General features: G+C 39.2%; 1 protein-coding gene across 2 annotated transcripts; it reads right to left on the reverse strand.

Moving 5' to 3' along the window:
• Nucleotides 1–434: 434 nt before the first annotated feature.
• Nucleotides 435–21956, reverse strand: LOC108874072 (lysosome membrane protein 2). 2 transcript variants are annotated; one of them, XM_018662450.2, is made up of 13 exons: nt 21472–21956; nt 13954–14111; nt 12709–12856; nt 12407–12598; nt 12205–12296; nt 11427–11546; nt 7746–7924; nt 5316–5434; nt 4343–4416; nt 4178–4229; nt 3905–4057; nt 3697–3738; nt 435–2871 (listed from the first exon to the last, which is right to left on the reverse strand). In XM_018662450.2, the coding sequence occupies exons 1-13, from the start codon at nt 21592–21594 to the stop codon at nt 2761–2763; spliced, it is 1563 nt and encodes a 520-aa protein (XP_018517966.1). In that variant the 5' UTR covers nt 21595–21956; the 3' UTR covers nt 435–2760. The 2 variants fall into 2 exon arrangements, with proteins under 2 accessions (XP_018517966.1, XP_018517967.1); XM_018662451.2 differs by lacking the exon at nt 3697–3738.

Raw genomic sequence — 21956 nt, forward strand, 5'->3', positions numbered from 1 at the left:
CCAAAACAGTCAGTATATCCAGAATCAGACATCTGCAGCAGCATGATGATTCTGGCCTGATGGTGTAATGCCATGTTCATTAGAGTACGTCTTTGTCTCTTCCTTCATCCAGCTAAATGTACTATTGCCATATTTTCACCCACACCCTCAGCAATGGAAGCCAAATAGGTGAAGGTTTTATTTTTCCCATGTTTTTCAAACATGTCTGCCCTACAAACACACATGTTCAGTCAAGTGAGCTGGTGCAATTTGAGAAATCTAAAATTACTCAATAAATTATAAATGGTATAATTTCAGCAGTAGATTTATAGATGCACTTTCCTCTTCTGTGTCTTTAATTTTGGCATGTAATTATATGGCCCTCTAACATCTACATCCCAAAAATGAGAAAACCAAACACTGAGAAAAAGGATCAAATGATGAAAAGACACATCTACTGAAACTACTTTTAATTTTGTGTACACAGTAAAAACAGCATTAACAGTCAACACTTCAAAACAAGTTGACAATTAGAAGAATATGTTGTTTTACAATAATTTCTCAAAGTACAACTTGTGATCAAAGTATGGCACAAAATAGCCCTGTGTACAATCCATGTTGTGCTTTCTGTGTTTTGGTTTTATCAGTGTAACAAAATAATTTATCCACTTTAACCACTACATTAATATTGTGTAATACTGTGGTTTTTGAATCAAGAAAATTACTGATTTATCCATTCATCCAGCCTATCATGAATTTATAGCACTACTTTTTGCACTCTCCAAAAATCTTATATTCTCATTCAGTTTTATTATTGGATGTAACTGAATTAAAGTATACATCAAACACAGATCACACAAGGAAGCAAAAATCTCTAAGTGAAACATGTTACAGCTTCTCCACTATTGTCTGATATGTTCAGTGCTGATTATTACAGTTACTGTAATAAAGAAGTGGTGTGAAGTAACTCATTCATCCTCACAATGTTACAGCTAAAAAATAAGAGCAGTGATAAAAGCTGGGCTCGTCACAGTTCAAATTTAGTCATTCTGCAGCATTTCTATATTGCATTAAAAATGGCACTTCAAATTTTCCACTAGCCTTGAGTGAGAAAGCTGTAGCTCTGTACAGCGATCTGTCATTCAAGCAGATTGTTTTCGAAGTGCAGTTTGACCCTGCCGGCTATACAAAAAAATAAAAAATAAAATTCTAACAGTCCCACGCCTCATTTTTGTTTGGTAGCTGGAAGAGCACTTGAGAGTAGATTTGTTGTTTCATTTCACAGAATATGTGAAAGCTACAAAGGCAAACAAAAATCCAGTAACACTGATTGTTTTTAAGGCACAACTACAGCATTTCTCAAGTTGTAGTGGCTGGACATCTGATATGAAAACTCCTCAAGTTTTTCACAAAAAAAAAAAAAAAAAAAAGGTTGTTGGGTGTCATATTCAGCACCAAAAAAACACTAGAAAGGCATTCAACAACAGCATCATAAAAGCACATTTTGAAATGATATTAAGCTGAGTTACATTTTAATATGGCGATGTCAGTAAGTATAAGCAGTTATACTGGGCAAAAAATACTGTCAAGACGAAAATGAATCACTGTTTCAACCAAAAAATCCTGTCACATTCAGAGCTTTAGATGGCTGAGAAAGGTGTCTCTCATTATGGCACTAGAAGACATTTGTGAATCTTTAACTTACAATGTTCTACATTCAAACATTTCTACATTAACATTTACAAAACTAAAAGAAGGAAGGAATAGGACTTCTTATTTTACAAAAATTAAAATATCCAAAATATACAGCGTTTTTATCTGATATTCACTCCCATTATACACTGAGAGGAATGTAAGCAGTTCAACTCATCTTACACTGCATATACACAAATAAATGCCATACTCTGAAGGTTTTCTCAGGTACGGTGGCGATGATGTGCGCAGGTGTCCCTCTAAATAGAATGCACGCATAGAAAATAATAATGAGCCATGAAAAATGTTTTGCAACATTTAGTTTAGAATGAAATGTAAATGGAACATTGTAACACTGAACTGATTTGTAACATCTCCAGAGAGAAAAGACTTGCTGTTTGCTCCTATTCTTGCCTTGATTATATCTAAGCAGAGGCACCCTGAGAGTGAGGTATGATATCCAAAAAAAATTAATGGATTTCATAACCCTGGTCCCAAATCATCCTCTATGCCCTGTTGTATAGTAGTCAGTCGCTTAAATCTGAAAGCTCAAAGCAAGACAAGAATCTAATGTAGGCAGAGAATGAGGTGAGGCCACAGCACTGAAATGTGATCATCCCACACCTCAGGTTTGAAGGGTGTGTTTTGTTTGTTTGAGCTCTCCATCAGAACTGCGGCCCTGTTGTCAAGAATTTTAGCACGATCAGCAGCTGATGAGAACTGAACAGCAGGAAGTAGCCCTTCACGCACACACAGTGTTTTCAAATCAAAGTCAACATTTTTTTTTTTTTTTTCTGGGAATATCGTGTCCTAGACCTGGACTTTAGGTAGCTCTCTGTGAGTAAAACTAAGTACATCCAGCACACTATGTTCGAGAGTAAAAACACGTCCCCTTCCTCCACCCCTCAGCCTCCCGCCCCCAGAGTAAAACATCACAAAACAGACAGATTTTCAATTATAAAGGATATTGACAATTTTTTCATAGTGTTTTTTTTTTTTTTAAATCTACATAAAACTCCAATCCCTATTTGTGATTTCAAAGGCTGTCGATGTACAAAGCTTCATTCTAACCATCTACCTCCCTCCTCCTCAAGCTTGTGGGTCAGCTTTAGGTGTCAAACCAATGTAGGTTCCGTTTTGGGGATCGTCCTTTTCCTTGTCATTGACTGGAGAATAAGAGGTGTCCTCTTCAGCTGTAGTCTGAGGTGGGAGATTGAGGGAAAAAAAAAACTCTATTAGACATAAACAGTATTAAAACTCATCTTAATTTTTACTTTGGAGTTTCTCAAAAATCAATCAAGAGTTTATGTCCTTTAATGTGTCGTCTTGCATTGTTACAGTACTTAAAGCAACAAAATGTAACTTTTACTAGGCAACAGCGCCCTCTGCAGGTGGCAATCAGTTCTGTTGGGCTCTGCAGTTGCTGTCGCAGTAACAAACACACCAAACTCTGTTTAGGATTTTTGATATTTGCGAAGTTAACTTGCTGAATATCAGAGATTAATGGTGGTGGTTTTTGACAACTTAAAAGTCTTTTTCACTGAGCTACAGTTTGGAGTTACTATTGAATTTGCTGCGCCTGATTCCACCAGTTTAAACCACTGGCCATCACTCATTTATGCAATTCTCGCAGGAGATCCAACCCGATCACCCGGTACATAGAGTAAGAACAGGCGCTCAGGGCGTGGAGTGGGAATTACTGAGGCACCATTCTCCTTATTACAAATCAGTGTGCCATCAAAATGAATTCTGAAGCTGTTATTTTAAGGTTAAATAGTTGCATTATGTTGCTTTAAATATTAAGTGTTACTACATTATGTTAAAGTGTTAAAACCAATAAAAATAAGTTTACTGTACAGCACCAGAATTATATCACAAAGTCATCTAGCTGCATACTGAAAACTTGGATTAAAGATACGTATAGACAATACATAATACATAAAGTAAGACAGAAGTTTGAATTAAGCAGAAAAAATATAGCTAATCAAAGCAAGGTAGCAAAAGAAAAAACCCATAAAAACTTACAGCACAGAGAGGCTTGGTAAACACAATGCGCTTAACTTCATTCTGCACAGAGACATACAGTGGTAAACATTCGTGCACAGTGCCATTAGTGTGTGGTTAAGCAATTGAATGAATTATGCATAAAAATGAACGCAAATCACTTATTAGAATAAAGCAAGCAAAACTGTAAGCTGTTAAGAGTAAAACAAGGTTAGAAGCAGTGTCGTACCCTCTGTCTGCGGACCCGGACCAGAAGGATGATGAAGATGATGAGCATGATGACACCCAGTCCCACAATGATGAGCGGGAAGTTGGACACCACAGTGGCAATCAGCAGCAGCTTCTGCACTCTTGCCGCAGATGCATCATCAATCACCACACTCTGTGTATTAAAAGACAATTCAAAAGACGCGTCATGTTCATAGCATTTTGTATAGAAAACGTTCTAGTGGTTTAGGTCTGATTTGTCTTTCCCAATGAATAAAACAAAGAGGTTTCTTACCTCGTTGATGAACATGACAGGAAAGACTGTGTCACTAAGGCCTCTCGTTGTCCTATTATGAATGAAAAGAGAATGAAGCCGTCTTACATTCTAAACAGTTCAGGCACATGCACATCAGGACTACAGAGTAATCATGTTAGCTTGTGTTTGGATGTAGATACTCACGGGAATCCAGAAATTCTTTGGATCAAGACATTTATCTGTGCTCTCTTGTTTGCACGTACAATCACTCCGGTGGTCTGTGAGCAAAAAAATAAAATGAAGTTTAGTGTTAATAAATGTAAAATAAAGCACTGTATCAGATAACAACATGAAATCTACAACAAGTGGAAGAAGAATTCAGATCTTTTACATTGAATCCTTTAAATAAAAATACCAATACAACAGTGTAAAAACACTCTCCTGCATTCAAAACCCTTAAATAATATAATCAGATGATGAATTCATGTGTAGAATTCATAATAATTTAGCTGATATAGTTGGTCAAGGTAGAGCTAATATTTTTTTTTTTTAAGATGCAATATTTATTGTATACAATTTTGGTACATGACCTGTCTTTTTCATATTATTCTTTATTCTGTCCACAAAGGCAAAAATAAATCAAGTCATAAGAAATGTGGAAAACTCAGAGAAATAAGGAAGTAAATTATCATGAGGAGCTGTCAAATTTGACCATTTGACCAACTCTTTGCATTAAAAAAAAAAAAGTTAATCCTCACTGTCACTGAATGATATTACAGCTCTGTTTGCAGTTTAATATATGACAATGTATGATACTAACATTTTAAGATCATCTTACAAGCATTGTGACTAAAAATACAATAAAGATACCTCAAAACTGTTCATAAGAATAGTACTGGAATAAATGTACTTGTCTATGACTGTCCTTACAGTACAGTGTGGATATTGGATAACACCAAGGGCAGGGGATGAACTTCTGTACTAGTACTTATATGCCACTAGGTGGTGCAGCAGTACATCTTAATGTAGCACGGCATTAGTTTCCACACAGTTCAATGAACTTTGCTACTTATATGAGTGTATGAATCAAAAATGAGTCACAGCATTAATGTTACTAATCATAACTGCAGAACTAAAAGTGCATTTAAGGTCAGTAAACTGTGGCCTGAAGGCTCACCGGGTTGAGGTCTAGGAACGTTTGGTGATGTGTCCTTTGAGGAAACATTCCCTCAATGGCAGCCACATATTTATCATCTGCCAGGTAGAAATGAGGAAAGGAGGCGACCACCGGGGCACCTGTGTGAGGAGAGAGGAGAATTCAGAGGAGAGAAAAGATAAGGAAAGCGACCACATTAAGATGAGAATTAATCAAAGATGTGTATCTCCGCTCTCTGGAAATGGATCACGACAAAAGAAGTTCTCCTTTTTGTGCTTTATTAAGAGGAGTAAATGTCAACTATGACAAATTGTGCGCTTCATCCTCTGTGACAGTGTCATTCCATCTCTGATTGTGGCTCAACGAGACGTGACACATAATTATGGCAAGAGGCACTTGAGCTGCCACACGCCTCCATAACAAGGTGTTACTTCGGTAATTCACACTTTAATTAGTATCATTTTGTCAACATACATATCATCACATAACACACAGACAATATTAAGATGACCTCTACGGTGCATCTGAAAGGAGTCATTATAATTTCAAGAATATCAGTCCTAATTAATATGCTATTTTGCGCAGTAACAACCTCTAAAGTCAGATTAAAACATGTGCTCTGTAAAGAGGAACCTGTTGAACAAGTATAAACGTTTCTGTAAAGTGCTCTCTAAAAATTGTGTATCTTCACAAAGGCTGACCAAGAGCTGACAACACCATGATGGAGGAGGCAAGCAAAGCAACAACATCAGAAACAAAGTGTACATCAAATGTGAAATTTCCTGCTATTTGATGTGTGATCTTATTGGGACACAAACCACTTTACTAAAGGTCAATATCACAAAGGAAGCAAACATTAAGTACATGAATGGAACACAATTCCACATGTAGAACTAATTACTCTGTGTATCCACACACAGAATCTTGTAACTCTTGCTGAGTTCCTTCCTCACTTTGTCAACAGGAGACACCACTTTCCTACGATAATGCATTGGCCACGATAAAGAACAGTGAGGTCGAGCCAGACATTCATCTTGGTTCTGCTCATTTTTGGACAAAGTGGTTCTGGATGTCCGCATCTACTCCAAAACAAAAAGTGGTTCAGGCTTTTGCGAGAACCACATGTGGCTCAGCAGCAACAACAGAGTCAGATGGGGGCACAGTTAGAGGTGCCGGTGAAGTGGGACAGAGGTGACAGTTTTCCTGCGCTTGTGTTTGGCAACAGACGTTTGACAAAAACACACTCGTCACCTGAGAGGCCGATCCCGTAACAACCTGCCAAGGTCACTGTAGCGCAAATACACACACGCACGCACATGCACATATTTGTATTGGTATACTTATAAGCACCATTAATTGCTGTGCTCATTCCTCAACACCTGACCCTAAACTGAACCCTCATGCTCTTTAAATCCATCTAATTTCTGCTGCTACTAAACACTAAATGTGTGCTACTGTCTGACCTCAACGTGTTTAGTTTTTTTTTTAATGAAAGCTTACCAATGTTTTTGCCTGTTTTAACCCACTTATTATGACTCATGAATGCTTGACATTTATGGGAACTGCAGCCTTTGGTTTCTGCTCTTTTCAGCACACTAGGAAAATCACCTTGCAAGCAAGAATCCAACATGTCACTTTTAATCTTTGTCAGTATTTTTTATATTGTTCTGCAAGAGGCGGTGTGCACTTTGAAAACTGTTCTCAGCGTTGACCTTGTCTCCTCTAACCTTTGACACAAGAAAGAGACACTATCTGTGCAAGTTACAAGTGTTGTGAATTGTTGATACTGAAATAAATACAAAGTAATAGCTGTTGCAAAGACTTTAAAAACCCTGGCACTGCTCTTCCACAGAGAGTGATAATCTTTAAGAAACATTAAGAGACATGAGGGACAACTGGGCAGTGAACACAGGCACTAAGATAATGCCCGGACATATCCAAGGCCAGCATCAGGTGACAGGGCTTACTGCCCCCCCCACATCCACCCCACCCCCCGCCCCTCTCTGCTACTGGGCCAGTCATGGTCAGATGGTGCCTGAGGTGTGGAGAGGGCTAGAAAGCTGTGTCACATGAGGTCATTTAGGGGGTATTAGAAGTGCTGGTGATAGCAGGAAAGAAAACAAAAGGACTTGATGACTGAAGGATTGTGTCATGTATTTTCAGAGTAGAAAGCAGAAAGAACAACGCAAATAATGTCACAAGATCACAAGTAGTTTTTAAACTTAAGTTACGTGTTTTCCAAAAAGGTGAAAATCAGAGTGTGGGCACAGAGGCTGCACATAGTTCACACAGCTAATTTAAGACGAGGAAGAGGGAAGACTAGAAAAAACGTTGAAGTTGAGGGAGAAATCATGTGTGACTTGTGTCAGCAGAACTGGGAACTTTGAGGGGTGGCACGTGAAAACACAAAGCCTGTGGGTGAGAAAATATGCTGCACAAGCTGACATTTACCTTTTCGACAGGGGCTGACTTTAAGTAGGCCGGTTCCCAGGCACTCCTGCGGGGTGACGCAGAAACCCTCGTTGTCTGGGTTCTCCTCTTTGCTAGCCAAAACAGAGCGCGGCGGCGTGAAGCGGTAAGCCGGGATTCCTTTCACCTCCACGTCTTTCTCAAAGTCCATGTAGATCGTCCTGGTGAAAAGAGGAAGCAAGAACAGCACATGACCAAAAAAGGTTCCACTGTGACTAGGGGAACTTTCACAGCATTATATAGACTTCCAGTCATGACATTTTAATATCAGCATTTTATTGCTGCACCACATGTTTTAAAATTAGTTCCACAAAAGTTTACAGTCTGGTTATTAGATTAGATATTACAGTGATTTCTTAATAATAATAATATTTCTATATATATCTAACCCATCCATATCATAGCTATTTCACAGTGGGTACATACACAAGTTTAGCCATGTGCTGCTAACCTTGGCTACAAGTCTGAAGTCAACACAACAGTTGAATAAAAGCTGGAGGATTTGCACTGACTCTACCTTTATGCTGAAATCCTGGTGGGAGTACTTTTCAAAATCTAAACACATAGAGGAATAAATACTGTACTGTGATGTTGACCTTCCTTTTGCAGGCTGGGAGTGGAGAATTGTATTTTAATGTTCTGTTGAGTTTTTACAGCTTCTAAGAGAATTACATCATTGTGAATGGTCCATCCTCGTTCTATGTATCTGCCGTTCTGCCCCGTCTAGGGAATCCCGACGATTCTCAATGAGAACAAAGGAGCCTATATAGTGTCTGCCAACTGGCCGAGAGGATACAGCCTGTAGCTACGCAGCCCACCAATTGTGCAACAATACTGTACAGACCTTTCCCTTGACCTTCGTGAGAGAAGCCAAGCAAAAATCCTCATGTGTTTCTTCACTAGAAAAGGGTTGAACGCCTCAGGCCTCTGCGCTGGTGGGCATGACTTACAATATGAATTTGTTTCATATAAACTAAGCAAAAACGTGGTTGTTTTGGATTTAGAATAAATCCTTTCTGCATGCAGGGGACAAACTTGGGAACAGCTTGCCAGATGACGTTTCTATTATAGGTGAACAACATTTTATTGAAGGGAGTGGAAAGAGGAGAGATGTAAAACTGTACAATTTGTACAGTATGAATAATGTCTACATTTATTAAATGTGTGTCTCATCAGAGGCACAGCAGTCTTTGCTGTTACCATGATTTCAATTTGTTTTTGTTACATGCTATTTATAGTTTGAGTTATATTTGTTTAATTTTATGTTTTTTTTTATCTATGTTGGGTTGAATCTATGTTATTTATTTTGGGTAACTTATTTGTAAGTGTTGGTTTTTTATGATAGAAGAAAATCAAATCATATCTCTTAAACTAAAGATAATTCCTACAGGAAAGATGAACCTGTGGCAAAAGTCAAGTTGGTATTTGAACAATGACACCTGTCTGCAATTCGTCAAAATCCTGTGGTTTTTGTGGCTCAGCTGTCAGTTACTGGACCAAAGGGTCACCACCCTGTCGAGTCACAGATGGGAATTTCAAGCGCTTCTTTTTTTTTTTTTCCTGCAGATCAGTCCCAGATGTCACTTAACTAAACACACGTTTTAAAACTACTCTTACAATGGCTTAGGGATGAAACTCCCAGTGTGTGAGAGATTAATATACATGACTTAATGGAACATTTCATCCTCAGATTGTGGTAATAAGTACAGGAAACAGGGGAGGATGCCTCCCCTTTAATCACGATAACACAGGCGAGCTGTGATGAATCCACCAGGCAATGAATAAGTAGGTGAAAGTGTTTAGTAAACATTTGGGAGGGGGAGTTTTGACACACATCCAATCAGAGTCAAAGGTAAAACCCTGCCACTCCAATAGATTCTTTCCACACTCAACAAAGGGGGATAGATGTCTTGTGATTTTTTTTAGGTCAAGGTTATTTTCTAATTTTGAAACTTATCATCAGTGAGAGCAAGCACACAGTTTCATCATTAAAGCCAGCACTTATATTTCGCAACAGTTGACTCATAAGATTTGCAAAATGAAATAAATCCCAATTAACTATTCATCAGTTAGTCACTGTGTGAAATGCAGTTCAGTGCTGAACAAGTCTAGTAGACGTAACTGCCGAGAAGTGATGTGAAAAAATGTACATGGGAAACATAAAATAACCTATGTGATCCAGCTGATCGAGAACAGAATCTTCAGCAGCTTTTCTTTCCCACAGATGCGCCCGTGTGTGCTTTGTACAAATCTATACATGTCAACAACCACCAAGCTTTTTTCATTCTCCCCCCCACCCCCACCCCCCTTCCTCCACTTCAGATCAACACTGTTCTTCAAGTAAGCCTTTCAATATAGTGCTTCCTGGAAAACGGCATGTTAGTTTTTCAAAAAGCCCTCATGATATAGGCAGTAAAACGGTGGTCACCTGCAGTGCCGTTTGTAAGTGAGCAGGATGTTATGATAACAATCCTTGGATCCAAGGCCTGTGAACATACCATACCACATATGAAAGCCCCACCCCACTCTGTAACCCCACTCTGTGGTGAGCCACAGAGTGGTCATGTACCAGAAATAGATATTGCTTCACAGCCGCAGCATCCTCAGGTAAAATATTATAAATACGACACTAAGTAACAGTGGGACAATTAGGAGGGTGCAAGTCCCTGCTGTAGCTGGACTCCTTGTCTGTGATGACACACAATGTAAATGTAAACACCATTTTTGAAGTGGCAGACACATGACCTGTCTACACATAACCCGACCCTTAAAACACAGTGGTGCTAAATGCTAACGCCAGCGTGTTAACATGCTAATATTTGTAAGGTATAATGTTTACTATGTTCAACATCTTAGTTAACATGCTAACATTTGCTAATTAGCATTAAACACAAAGTACAGCTGAAACCGATTGGAATGTAACTAATTTTGCAGATATTTGGTCATAAACCAAAGTATTGGTTAAAATAAAACATTTTTGACCTGCTGGTGGTGCTAGAGGAAAAGTCACAAGATCACCAAAGTCGTTAGGATTTGTCCTCTGCAAATTTCATGACAATCCATCCCACGATAGTTGAAATATTTCATTCAGGACCAAAGTGGCCGACCGACCTACTGATCAATTGATCCAACTGACTGATGTTGCTGCCCGCAGAGCCAAATCAATTGCATGGCTGAAAATAGATTAACATTACTTTTAGAATATTTATGTAACACTAATTAAAATGTCACTGGTAAAGGCAGCTGCTAAGGCTTCGTTCAGACTTCAAGCAAATCTGATTTGTTTCTCAGAACAAACTGTCTACAATGTCACTTGCAAATGATCACATCAGATTTGTGTGTCCAGACATCATTAACATATCTGCATGGGTTGCTGTAGTAACAGCGTAGGTATAGCTACGTAGTGGGTTCCACAGACTGTTGTTCTCCCTACGGCACATGTGTAGAAATCTGATTGGAATCTCATCTCAAGCCACCTCCAGATGTGGTTTTGATCCGACATTTCATGTGGCTTTTTGCAGTCCAGACTTTCTAAAATCAACCCAGATACAATCTGGATATACCTAAAGAAAAAAAAAGATTTGGGCTGGCAGTCTGAACAAGGCCTAAGTGACACCAGATGAGAAGTAGGCTAAAGGAAGGTGCTTCGGTGCTAAACAGTACCTGCAGAGGTCTGGGGTGAAGATGTAAATGCGTTCATCCTTGCTCAACAGAGGATGGAAAGCACTCCCATCTGATCCATTGATGCTGTTGCTGTGGTTAGATGACCAGAACTTCAGCTGGCTGCAAAACAACAAATTTTAAAAAACATGAGCATTTAATGGCTTTTTAAAATTGCATCACAAGGAATTACAAAAAAGCATCAATGTTTATACAGAGGACATCTCTCTGGGCACTAACTTAATGTTTCTAAGGAACATATGCTGCCTACAAAGAAGCCACAGACGTTTTTTTTTATATATTTAGACAAAAAAACAGAATAAAGTATTTTGGTTCATCTTTGACAGATCAAAAACTCCACTTTTAACATCAACATCATTATCAACTCCATCTTAATGACAGTCAATTACAATGAAAGGTTTTGGTGATCAAATGGGGTTTTATCTCAAAGTCACAGTTGAAGAATGCGGTTTCCCTGGAGTAAGGATAATTACTGCGGGGGAACTAAGGCAGCAGAACTGAGACAATAAGATGGGTTACCTAAGGTAACTAAAAAGCCATTATTAACAGGATGTCCTGCCCCATGTTGTGTGCTAACAGCCCAGACTGACAGGCAAACAAACACAGACAGTCACAGATAACCAGCACTCTGCTGTTACTGGCACAAAAAAGCAGTAGATTTGAGAAACTTTTTAATCCAAAGGTTACTCAGTGAGATTTCATCACTGTGGATGAAGACAGAGAAGGATTGTGTGTTTGCGTGAGACCGCATCGGCGCTACCTTTGACCTTTCCACGTTTTGACCCGGCCGTAATCCATGTAGTTCTGCTCCCCGGTGTGGTAGACAAATTCCCCGTTGTTAGTTCCATTTTTCTAAATGGATCCAAACATTTTAAGTCATTAAAATGCGTCCATGCCTTCAAACACACTCAAACTTCTCTTCACGCAATGCTAGAAACAGAATTAATCAAAAACTGCCTTGCCTTGTACATGAGGCCAAAATCCTTCTCCACATCGGGTGAGGAGGAAGCGATGCGTTTCAGCAGGGGATCTTCGTAACCCCACAGCAGTTCATCCACAGTTTGAGTAGTGAAGAGGCCAACCCCCAAAGAGTTCATCATAACGGACGCCATGGTGGCCTTAAAAAAACTCCCTTTCACCTTGTTCATTACCGCCTAGGGACAGGAAGTGGAGCAGAGAGGAGAGGAGATTGTAACACTCAACTTTCCCCTACTTGGATGTGCACTTTTCTCAACTTGTTTAAGACATTTAGTTCATGACTCACCCAAGCAGGGATGTTGACAGTGGTGATGTTATCCACAGCAGGGTCGCCCACAGACCTCTCTCTCAGGAACACAAAGCTTTTGGTGTTGTATGCGGACACCAATGTGCCATCTTCCACCATGGTCACGTTGTCCTTGTACCTGTACTCCCTGTGCAAAGTACAATAAGACATAGAACATCATGATTTTTTATTTTTATACACTTTTTTGAATTATTCCTGTGTTACAAATGAGCATCACAGACCTGTTAAACATAGCACACGAATGTACATATTCATTAATTCATCACACAACTCTGACCTTTCCACACAACATCCATTTGAGATTAGGTAAATTAAATATATGTTACCTGGTAGGAGTAGATTATCTTGACTGCACTGTGGCCTCTGTAACATGTTTATGCTTCTACAGTGAACCTTGATATTTATTTAATTGTTCCAGTGGGTGTACTAGAAGTGATTTAAAATGACTAATCTATATCATAATAATCTGAATATGAGACAACATGCCACCCATATTACTGTCTGATCTGACAATTAATCTGTTCATGTTTTTATGCTTTTTCCTTTTAAATATGAAATTAAAATATGAGAGAACAGGCCACAAGAGTGGAAGCTGAGAAGCAGAAGCTGACGTCGCTTTTTTCAGTTTACACGTGGTGCTCAGCAAATAACCGGCACATTTCAAAAGCAGGAAGACGCCTGGTCAACTATTATCTACTGTGTAAAATCTCATTTTGTGGTGGGCAGTGTGGCTGATACAGTCCAAATTTGGAGGCAAGATGAGAAAAGAAGAAGATGGTGCATGAACCCAGAAAGCCAATGAAACCTCTTTATATTATAAATATCAACAGCAACAGTCTGTTTTACATTAATCTTTAACATTATATATTAAATATATATATATATATAGTCTTTTTTTATATAGTCTTTAATGTATTGTCTCTGTGTCGTGTTTGGCTTCTAAAACAGGAGGCCTTGTGTTAGAAAACATAGTTGGCAAACCATTTTCAACTGTACTGTATGTTTTTTACACCCTCCTTTTATATCCTATCCGATTTTCCTTCTGTGCTTTTTTTTAAGGAAACAGTGATATTGTTAGGTAACCAACAGACATCTTCTCCTACACACACAACATCAAATATATAAAAACCAAGAGTTTCATGTGAGGCATTTACAGCCTTCTACAGCCTTCTTTGTGGTAACAGGTGCTCTCCTGTGCGCTGTTAATGTGCTCTCGCGTCCTACCTGTATGTGTAGGGTCCGACCTGATTGACCACGGGCTTGGCACCTGTGAGGACCTCATCCACGTTGGTCACATTGAAGAAGAAGAACTCCATGTAGACAGGGGGGGGAGGGGTTTTCCACGACTCAAACACACGGCTGCCCTCTACTAAAACAATCTCCTGTTGAAACATTAAGTTGCACGTCTCAGTATAAATCCAACACAATTCATTCAGATACATTAATACGACTGTGAAAAGCAAATTCTTAGTCTCAAATGAATGCGTAAACATTAATGACACATACAATATTATAAATAAAACGTGCTTGGAGTTTTCCCCTTTTTCAAGATCTTTTTCAAGTGTTCTCATTTTGAGGTGACTTTTAACCAATGATGTATTTCCTGCAAGTGCAAAACCCTCTGCAATAGCAAACATATGTTTTGAATTTCTGAGTTTTCACAGTTGGTTCCTTGTAAAAACAACCCAAAGAACAAAAACATCCTTGGGGGAGGGGTTATGGGAGGGGAGGGTGGTGGTGGTGGTGGGTGGTGGTGGGGGGTGGTGGCTGCTGTCTGAGTGCAAGACAAGCGCATTGGTTGCACACATGAATGGTCTTAGGGGGAGACCCTTCCACAGCGCCATTGTCAGCCGTTGCCACTGACAATGGGCTACGCTCGGTGGAGGGCCGCTGACAGATCATGTGATGCAGAGAGAGCTGGATGCCCGCTGGTTGCACAGTGACTGCAACCTTAATCATCTGAGCCGCATTCCTCCGGACCGAGCTTTGCGAGGCCCCAGATAACGCAGCGAAGGTGCACAAACTTGGGCTATCCTGTTTCAATTCCACATTTATGCCAGAGAATTCTCACAGCCGATATCACTGCCTCTGGACATCGACGCCGTGATTCACTGCAGGAATCTTTGAAGATATTGGGAAACGCAAGGAGTGAGAGAAGAAGAAGGAAGGGGGCAAGAGGATTAGTGTTTCTTTTAAAGACACATCAGGAGGAAATCTCACTTTGGCCTAATTATGTCAGATTTGTGATAAAAGTTTAAAGCAACACTTCAGCATGAAATAAGCCGCTCTAAACCTCTGAACACACCGACGAGTCCCATTATTTCAGGCAAGTACAGGCCCCCTCCTCCTTTGGGGTCCCTTCTACTTGTTGAGAGACAAAAGTTTAGCTGAGTAGCCAAGGACAATAAGGCTGTCACCTTAGATTGAGGAAGCGAGAGCGTGATCTTTCTATGTCATCCTTTCATGCTTCCAAACAACCAATATGGCAACCCTCCCAGCATGCTTCATAAAATACAGCACGGAAAACAGGAACAGAGAAACCCTCTCATCTCAGTGTCCACCACCGCTACTTTTACACCACTCCCAATATAAAAACACATGTAGCAGGTGAATACACAATCTGCTGCTACTGCTTTGATGTTGAGACAGGCAAATACATAGACGTGGATAACACTGGGCACAGCAAGTGGCTATTCATTAAATCCTTCAGTCCTGGTGCACAAGCTTTGCATACTCTAAATGGGCTTGTCTCGATAATGGCCGAGCATCTAACAAAGCTCCACCAGCTGAAGTGTAGTCCTGCCCTGCTGTTACTGAATCTATCAAAGTCATATTAAGGCCCATTCCAGTTTTACATTGGACCGTAACTGCTAGCGGTCACCTACTGTTGCAGCGACTTTACTGGCAGTGCCCCAGTTTTCACTGAGACACTGAGAGGAAGGCAGTTAGATTATTGTAAATTATTGTCATTCACTACATTTACATGCACAAAATATTTCCCATTTTACATCAAGATCTGCATGTTCCATATTTAATGTAAAATGTCCCCATGACCTACGTCCTACAGCTAGTCACCTGTTTAGAAACAGGTGTATTTCTCCTTCCATTCAGAAATGTGAGTTTTTCTTTTGGGCACGCATCTCTACCCCAGCCTCACAAACTGTTGTCTGGTTGGTTTGTGTATAATGCACAGAGCTGACTGCAGGCAAGCACCCTTGATCACAAATTATCATAAGAATTCCAAATGTATGGGATACATTGAAGAAGAATGCCCCTAAAACTTGAATAATAAAATAGCGTATCCATGTCTTTATCAAAAGAGGCAAATTCTGTATATCCAAACTGAATATGCTGTTTAAATAACCTGTATCAAATAATAGTGAATATTAATGCTGTAACATAACAACAGAAATGAGCAGTTAACTCAAGCATAGCTGTGTATAAGTCAGCTCACGGAGCAACAGTACAGTTGTAGTAACTGTAGAAGTTAGTCTGTTGTCAAAACACATATCTTACAACTGCTGCTGACTTTCTCCAAGAGCATGAATAAAAACAGTTGCATGACAAAGTGTCCTGCTGCTCAATCAAAAGGATCCATGAATTTGTGTTGATATTTATGCTTCAATGAAACACTTAATGACCTTCTCCTCTGGTGTTTATTCCCACTACTGGTTCAGAATTATAGCCAAGTCTGAACTTACAACAAAACATTGTTTGTGTAAAAGCAAAAAATGAAACTTAACAGACAACCAGCGAGGGGTCGCTAGCTGCTAGCTGCTATGTCTGGTCTGGTCTATGTAAAATTACCAAATTCCTGTTCAGGGACAAGCCATTTTTCACCATCACCTCATCAGCAGGTCATTGCGTACTGACCATGCTTGACTCACATGGAAGCTGAGTGGCTGCCAATACAGCCACTTTCCCAATAAACCTAGCAGTGTGAAAGAGGCTTAGCACACAAAACGGGTCTGCTGCTGGGAGGGTATCCGTGGAATGAGATCCTTCACACTGGTGCAACTGGGCTAAGAGGAGGTAACTTGATTCAGCTGAAATAAATCATACTGCCAAGATAGCACATAACTATATGTATCTGCATGTGAGGGCTGTGCATGTCACACCCACGCATGTAGGCTTTTTCTTGACACTAAAAATAAACTTTGACAAGATTTGATGTAATTAAGAAACTACTTTGCCAAATCAATGCTTGTATCCTGTTTCTCTGACTCTGTATGTATAACACTATATAAGAATTAGAGAGAAGGCTGATGAGACCAAAAGATCTCATAACAAGCTAAGCAGCATTCATTTAAAAGATTCAGCAAACTTTAAAAGCCTACTTAAACCTAAAAAACAGTTTTACTTGTATGTGAATTTCATTCAAAGCTCATCTATGTGGAAACTGAAGTAATCACCATAAACTGAACAGCTCTAGTAAATGCATGATAAAATTACTGTTGCCAGCATGTGTTACTGCCTCAACCCCAGTTATAATCTTTTCCCAGCACTATAAACCTCAAAAGCTAAACATATTTAAACACTGTAATTTAGGACTCAAAGGTCACGCCCACAGTGGTATTAAGTGTATGTGTGGAATTTATACCTGTTGAATGGCTTCTTAATTAAATCACTGCATTCAGGCACAAAAAACCCACCCAGACTATCTCTAACTCATCAACACAGCATCACTCAACCCTCCCCCAACTCTCTTGACCTCAGTAATTTTACGTCCTAGTTACAGCCCCGCACATTCTTCTTCTGGGTCTGAGAGGCAACAGACTGCATTTTCCTGAGGGGTCCATAAAAGTATCTTCATGAACCACAACATAAAGACCTGTTAACTTGGAGAGTCTCACCCGACTGCCCTAAAGCTAAAGACTTTGAGTAAACAGTATTTTTAATTTTTTTTTACTGTAACTGACAAGCCCAGAGGTGTGTGTAAACATAGGTGTAAATGTAGTTGTTAAACATGACTAAACTGCCAGTCATCATTTTATCAGTTACTCCAACAACAGGTAATTCTACTTTGTCTATTTTTTCTGTTTTGTTAACTTCAGGCACTCCAATTAGAGATGACATTAATTGTGGCTGTGAAAGTGTTAAAATGGTGTGATGATATTATTCATTCACTGATTAGAAATGTGAGCAAAATAAACTACAAACCCCTGCATGAGCTTATCTGTAGTCAATGATTAACTCAAGCTTATTAAGTATTTGAGAGCTTCTGTTTGTCCACTTCCTGCAGCCATTTGTATATTGGTTCTTTTTATTGTAAAATTGTCAGCATTAGGACCAACTCCCAGCACTAGAAGATCTTGTGATTATGTTTCCTCACTTCTAAAGTCAATACTACACCTCTCTGATAAAAGCCATCTGATACCTGTTATGGAGAAGCAGGTCTGATATGAAAATAAGGGTGAAGGTGTGCCATATGATAATACTGAACATGGGCCAACAGTACTTTCAGGCCTGCACTGTTTTCAAAGTAAAATGAACCCTCTGGGAATCTCACTGACACAGTCTAAAATGCTGAAAATCCAGGAAACCTCTGGATTGAAACTTATCACAGTTAAAGGTATGGAGTGCATTACTGTAAATGAAAAACAATAAAACTGAACAAAAGGGTCTATAGTATGTTTGCTGATGCAACCAAACAGAGTGACTGCAGATGGGTATCTAACGCTTGAACATGTATTTGTATTCAAGGTCCATTGGCATCTCCATCTCTGGAATTCAAGATTAAATATCTATGAGCTGCAGAATCACACAGGCTAAGCTTAATGAGAGGAGAGTGTGAAGTGCATGAACACTGATGTTTACATGACTTGAAATATCTAGTTTCCCATCAGCTTCAAACATGTGTGACAAAGTCGCGCCCACTGCCCCACCTCCCGCAAACCACAGAACACGATGCACCAGCAAAGCTGAAAACCGCAGATGCAAAAAATTTGCCCTCTCAGAAGTTGTGAGATAATGCATTAAGTCCCATGTCAATACATAGATTGGGTACATTTAGGATATGCACTATTCTAAGTATGGATTTATTAAAACTGAACAACAATTAGTTGATTAACTGTTAGCAACAGAAAACAGAAAAAACAGAAAAGTCATCTATAACAATTAAGATAATTGTTTAAGTCATTTTTTAAAAGTTAAATGCCAAAATGTCACTGGCTTCTCTATCAAAAATGTGTATTATAAAATAATGTTTTCTGATTTGACTGCTGGTCATACAAAACAAGAAATTTGTAGTTGTTAACTTGGGCTTAAGCAAATTGTACCTAGCATTTCTGACATTTAATGGACTAAATGATTCACTGAGAAAATAAATCTGCAGATTAATTGAAAAACACTATACCTATGTACTATCTGAGTAATCACTTTTCAGTTAGAGCTGACTGATTAATGAACTGACAGAAAAACTACTCTGATAACTCATGATAATTGATATGTTGTTTGAGTCACTCTTGCCTGCCTGTACCTGCCTCTTAAAGGTCAGAATTTTCAGTTTTTCCCAGTTTTAAATAATTGTGACCTGAATATCTTCTGAGGTTTTGAGCTGTCGATCTGACAAAACAAGTGATTTAAAGATGTTGTGATGTCCATTTAAAGTTCTAATGGGTGTTTTTCAGCACTTCCTGACACTTCATATATTAAACAATGAATGAACAATTGAAGTAATCATTCTTTGCAGCTCTATCTTAGCAGATGCTTTAAAGTCATTAACAGCAACAGGCTCCTCAAATTTCGGGCTCAGCTCTTGCTGTCTTTTCTAATTACTACATGGATGTTAGGAATCTCTCTGAGTGAGGCTTTATAAATGAAGCCACACCTATGTGTAGCGTGTGACCAAGTGGACTTAATCAATTGCTATTACAGTGATGTAGACAAAACTCCCCACTGAGTCCAAAACAAACAATTTCTTGTTATGTGCTGATTTGATTTCAGCTTTTTCTTTGAAATGTGTTAAAAACTCAGACCAATCCTGAGAACTAGCAATACTGACCCAGCCCTGACTTATTCTTAGCTGTGGAATTTGCCTTTGAGCCACCACCCGTCTTAATGAAGAGTATTGGGGGCAGAAACATACATCAGTGGGGCCCTTAGGAATTCCTTTGGATCTACCATCTGCTGGAAACAGTCTTTCTGATAAAGTCTTGCAACATAGTCCATGCTAATGAACCACAAAGTGAACCTAAACCTGTAAACCAAAGGGAAGTGTTGCCTGCACTATACATACCCTTAATAAACCACCCTCCACCTAAAGGAGTCTGAGCTACTTATCTTGTGGGAGAAGACACCACAGTCCATGTCATCCAATGACAAGTCATAACAAGCAGTCACTTAACTACTATTAGACCAAGCATGTAACAACATTTCGAGGTCTGCTGCTGTAATTTATCTAAAAAGCAGTTTTTAGTCATTCTTTATTCAGCACATTTTAAATCACAATGCCAGGTAGAGCCATTTTGTTGATTAATCAACCACCACAAACCGATATATGATATGATGATATATGATATATTATGTTATTTTTCAAGGGAAAATTTTCAAGGGAAAATAGAATAATTGCAACAATAATTAAAAAATCTGATTCCACCACTACAAATGAGAGGATTTTCTTTGTTATGTATCATTATAAAATTCAGTATCTTTTGGGTGGGCATGTTCTCACTATCTGTCTGACACAATTAACCATTTGACAGATTGATTGATAATTTAGTTTAGTTACAGCCCTAGTCTCAAATTTCTGGTGTTCAACCTAATCACAGTACAAGCTCATCACTGTAGTAACCTTTTCAGTAGCACTTTCTGATAAGACACCATTTATAAAAGTCTTACAAGGTATAATTAATAGTTTTACTAAAGCTTTCTAGATCTGTTATAAGCCATTTATAAGCACAGTGTTCAGGGTGCTAGATTGTAAAAAGATCCTTCTCCAGTAAACTTTTTAGATAGATCATATTGCATTAGGGAGACCCTTGCAAGGGACTATTTGACCACTCACCTTCTAGAAAGGGTCTGCAGGACATCTGGACCAAATTCCATGTATAAACAGCTGATGGATTATTGTAGAACCCTCTATTAATGATTTATGAACATTTGTGGGTGTGACTAACTTTACTGCTGGTTTATAACAAATTGTGAAACCTATTAACCTATATTGATGGCATTTATAAGATGACTTATTAGAAAGTGGGAAACACCCACTGGAAGCACCCATTGTTAATAACTTGGTAACTACAGAGTTGTGAATGCAAATGCTTGCAAAGTGTCATGCAGGAGGAGGATTTGCCATCACCTGGCAACCCAAACATTAAAGTTATTGGCTTAACTTAATGTGTACAGCATCAGTAGATGATTTATTAACCATTAATAAAGCCAGCTCCAACGTGGCTCCATGTTTTCTATTAGAGCTTAAACAATCTGTTGATTAATCGATTAGTCGACTTGTTTCAGTCAATTTTCAGACAAAAATAATTAAACTATATGCACTTTTGGATGAACAGAACAAGACATTTTAAAGACATCACCTTCAACTCAGTGATTCCTTCCACGTTTCCTAGACTAAGTAATCGATTAATCGAGAAATAATCGGTAGCTGCAGCCCTATAACCGTCATCCTTGCCAGACTATACTTGTACACTCAACTAGTTCCCACTTCATTCAGAGAAGTAAATGGAACGAGTCATACTTCCCTACCACACACAACGTGCTTTATAAACTTGTGAGGATGCGCGTTACCTTTTTGAGGCGGTTGTGCATGAGTGTGCGGAAAGTTTGAAGCACAAGTAAACCGATCCCAATGATGAGCAGGCTAGCGCAGATGATCCCGACCGCGTAGATCGTGCAGGATCTCCGTGTCATGTTCGCAGGTGCTGGCGGAAACTCTCGGGAGGATGGATGGAGATTTCTAGTCTTCCGACACAAATCCTAGAGAGGCTGCCTGACTGCACAGCAGGCTGTGAGAGAAGAGCCCCGAGCTTGCGTTCTCCTTGTTTTGTTGAAAAGTTAAAATAAAGTTTCTTCAGTGTTGCCTAGTCTACCCGTAGAGCGACTAAGTAAGTAACGGCAGATGTTTAGTTTGTCCTCCCGAGTTTCCGAGTTACAGAGAACTTCAGGGGCGTGTTTGTTTACTTATGGTTAATAATGAAGCGGTTCGCTTTTGACAACCGCGAGGTCTCTCCAGTCAGACTGAAGAGGCGACCTGAAAGCGCAAACAGTAAAAA

The sequence above is a fragment of the Lates calcarifer genome, linkage group LG9, assembly GCF_001640805.2.
Source record: "Lates calcarifer isolate ASB-BC8 linkage group LG9, TLL_Latcal_v3, whole genome shotgun sequence".
NCBI lineage: Eukaryota > Metazoa > Chordata > Actinopteri > Centropomidae > Lates > Lates calcarifer.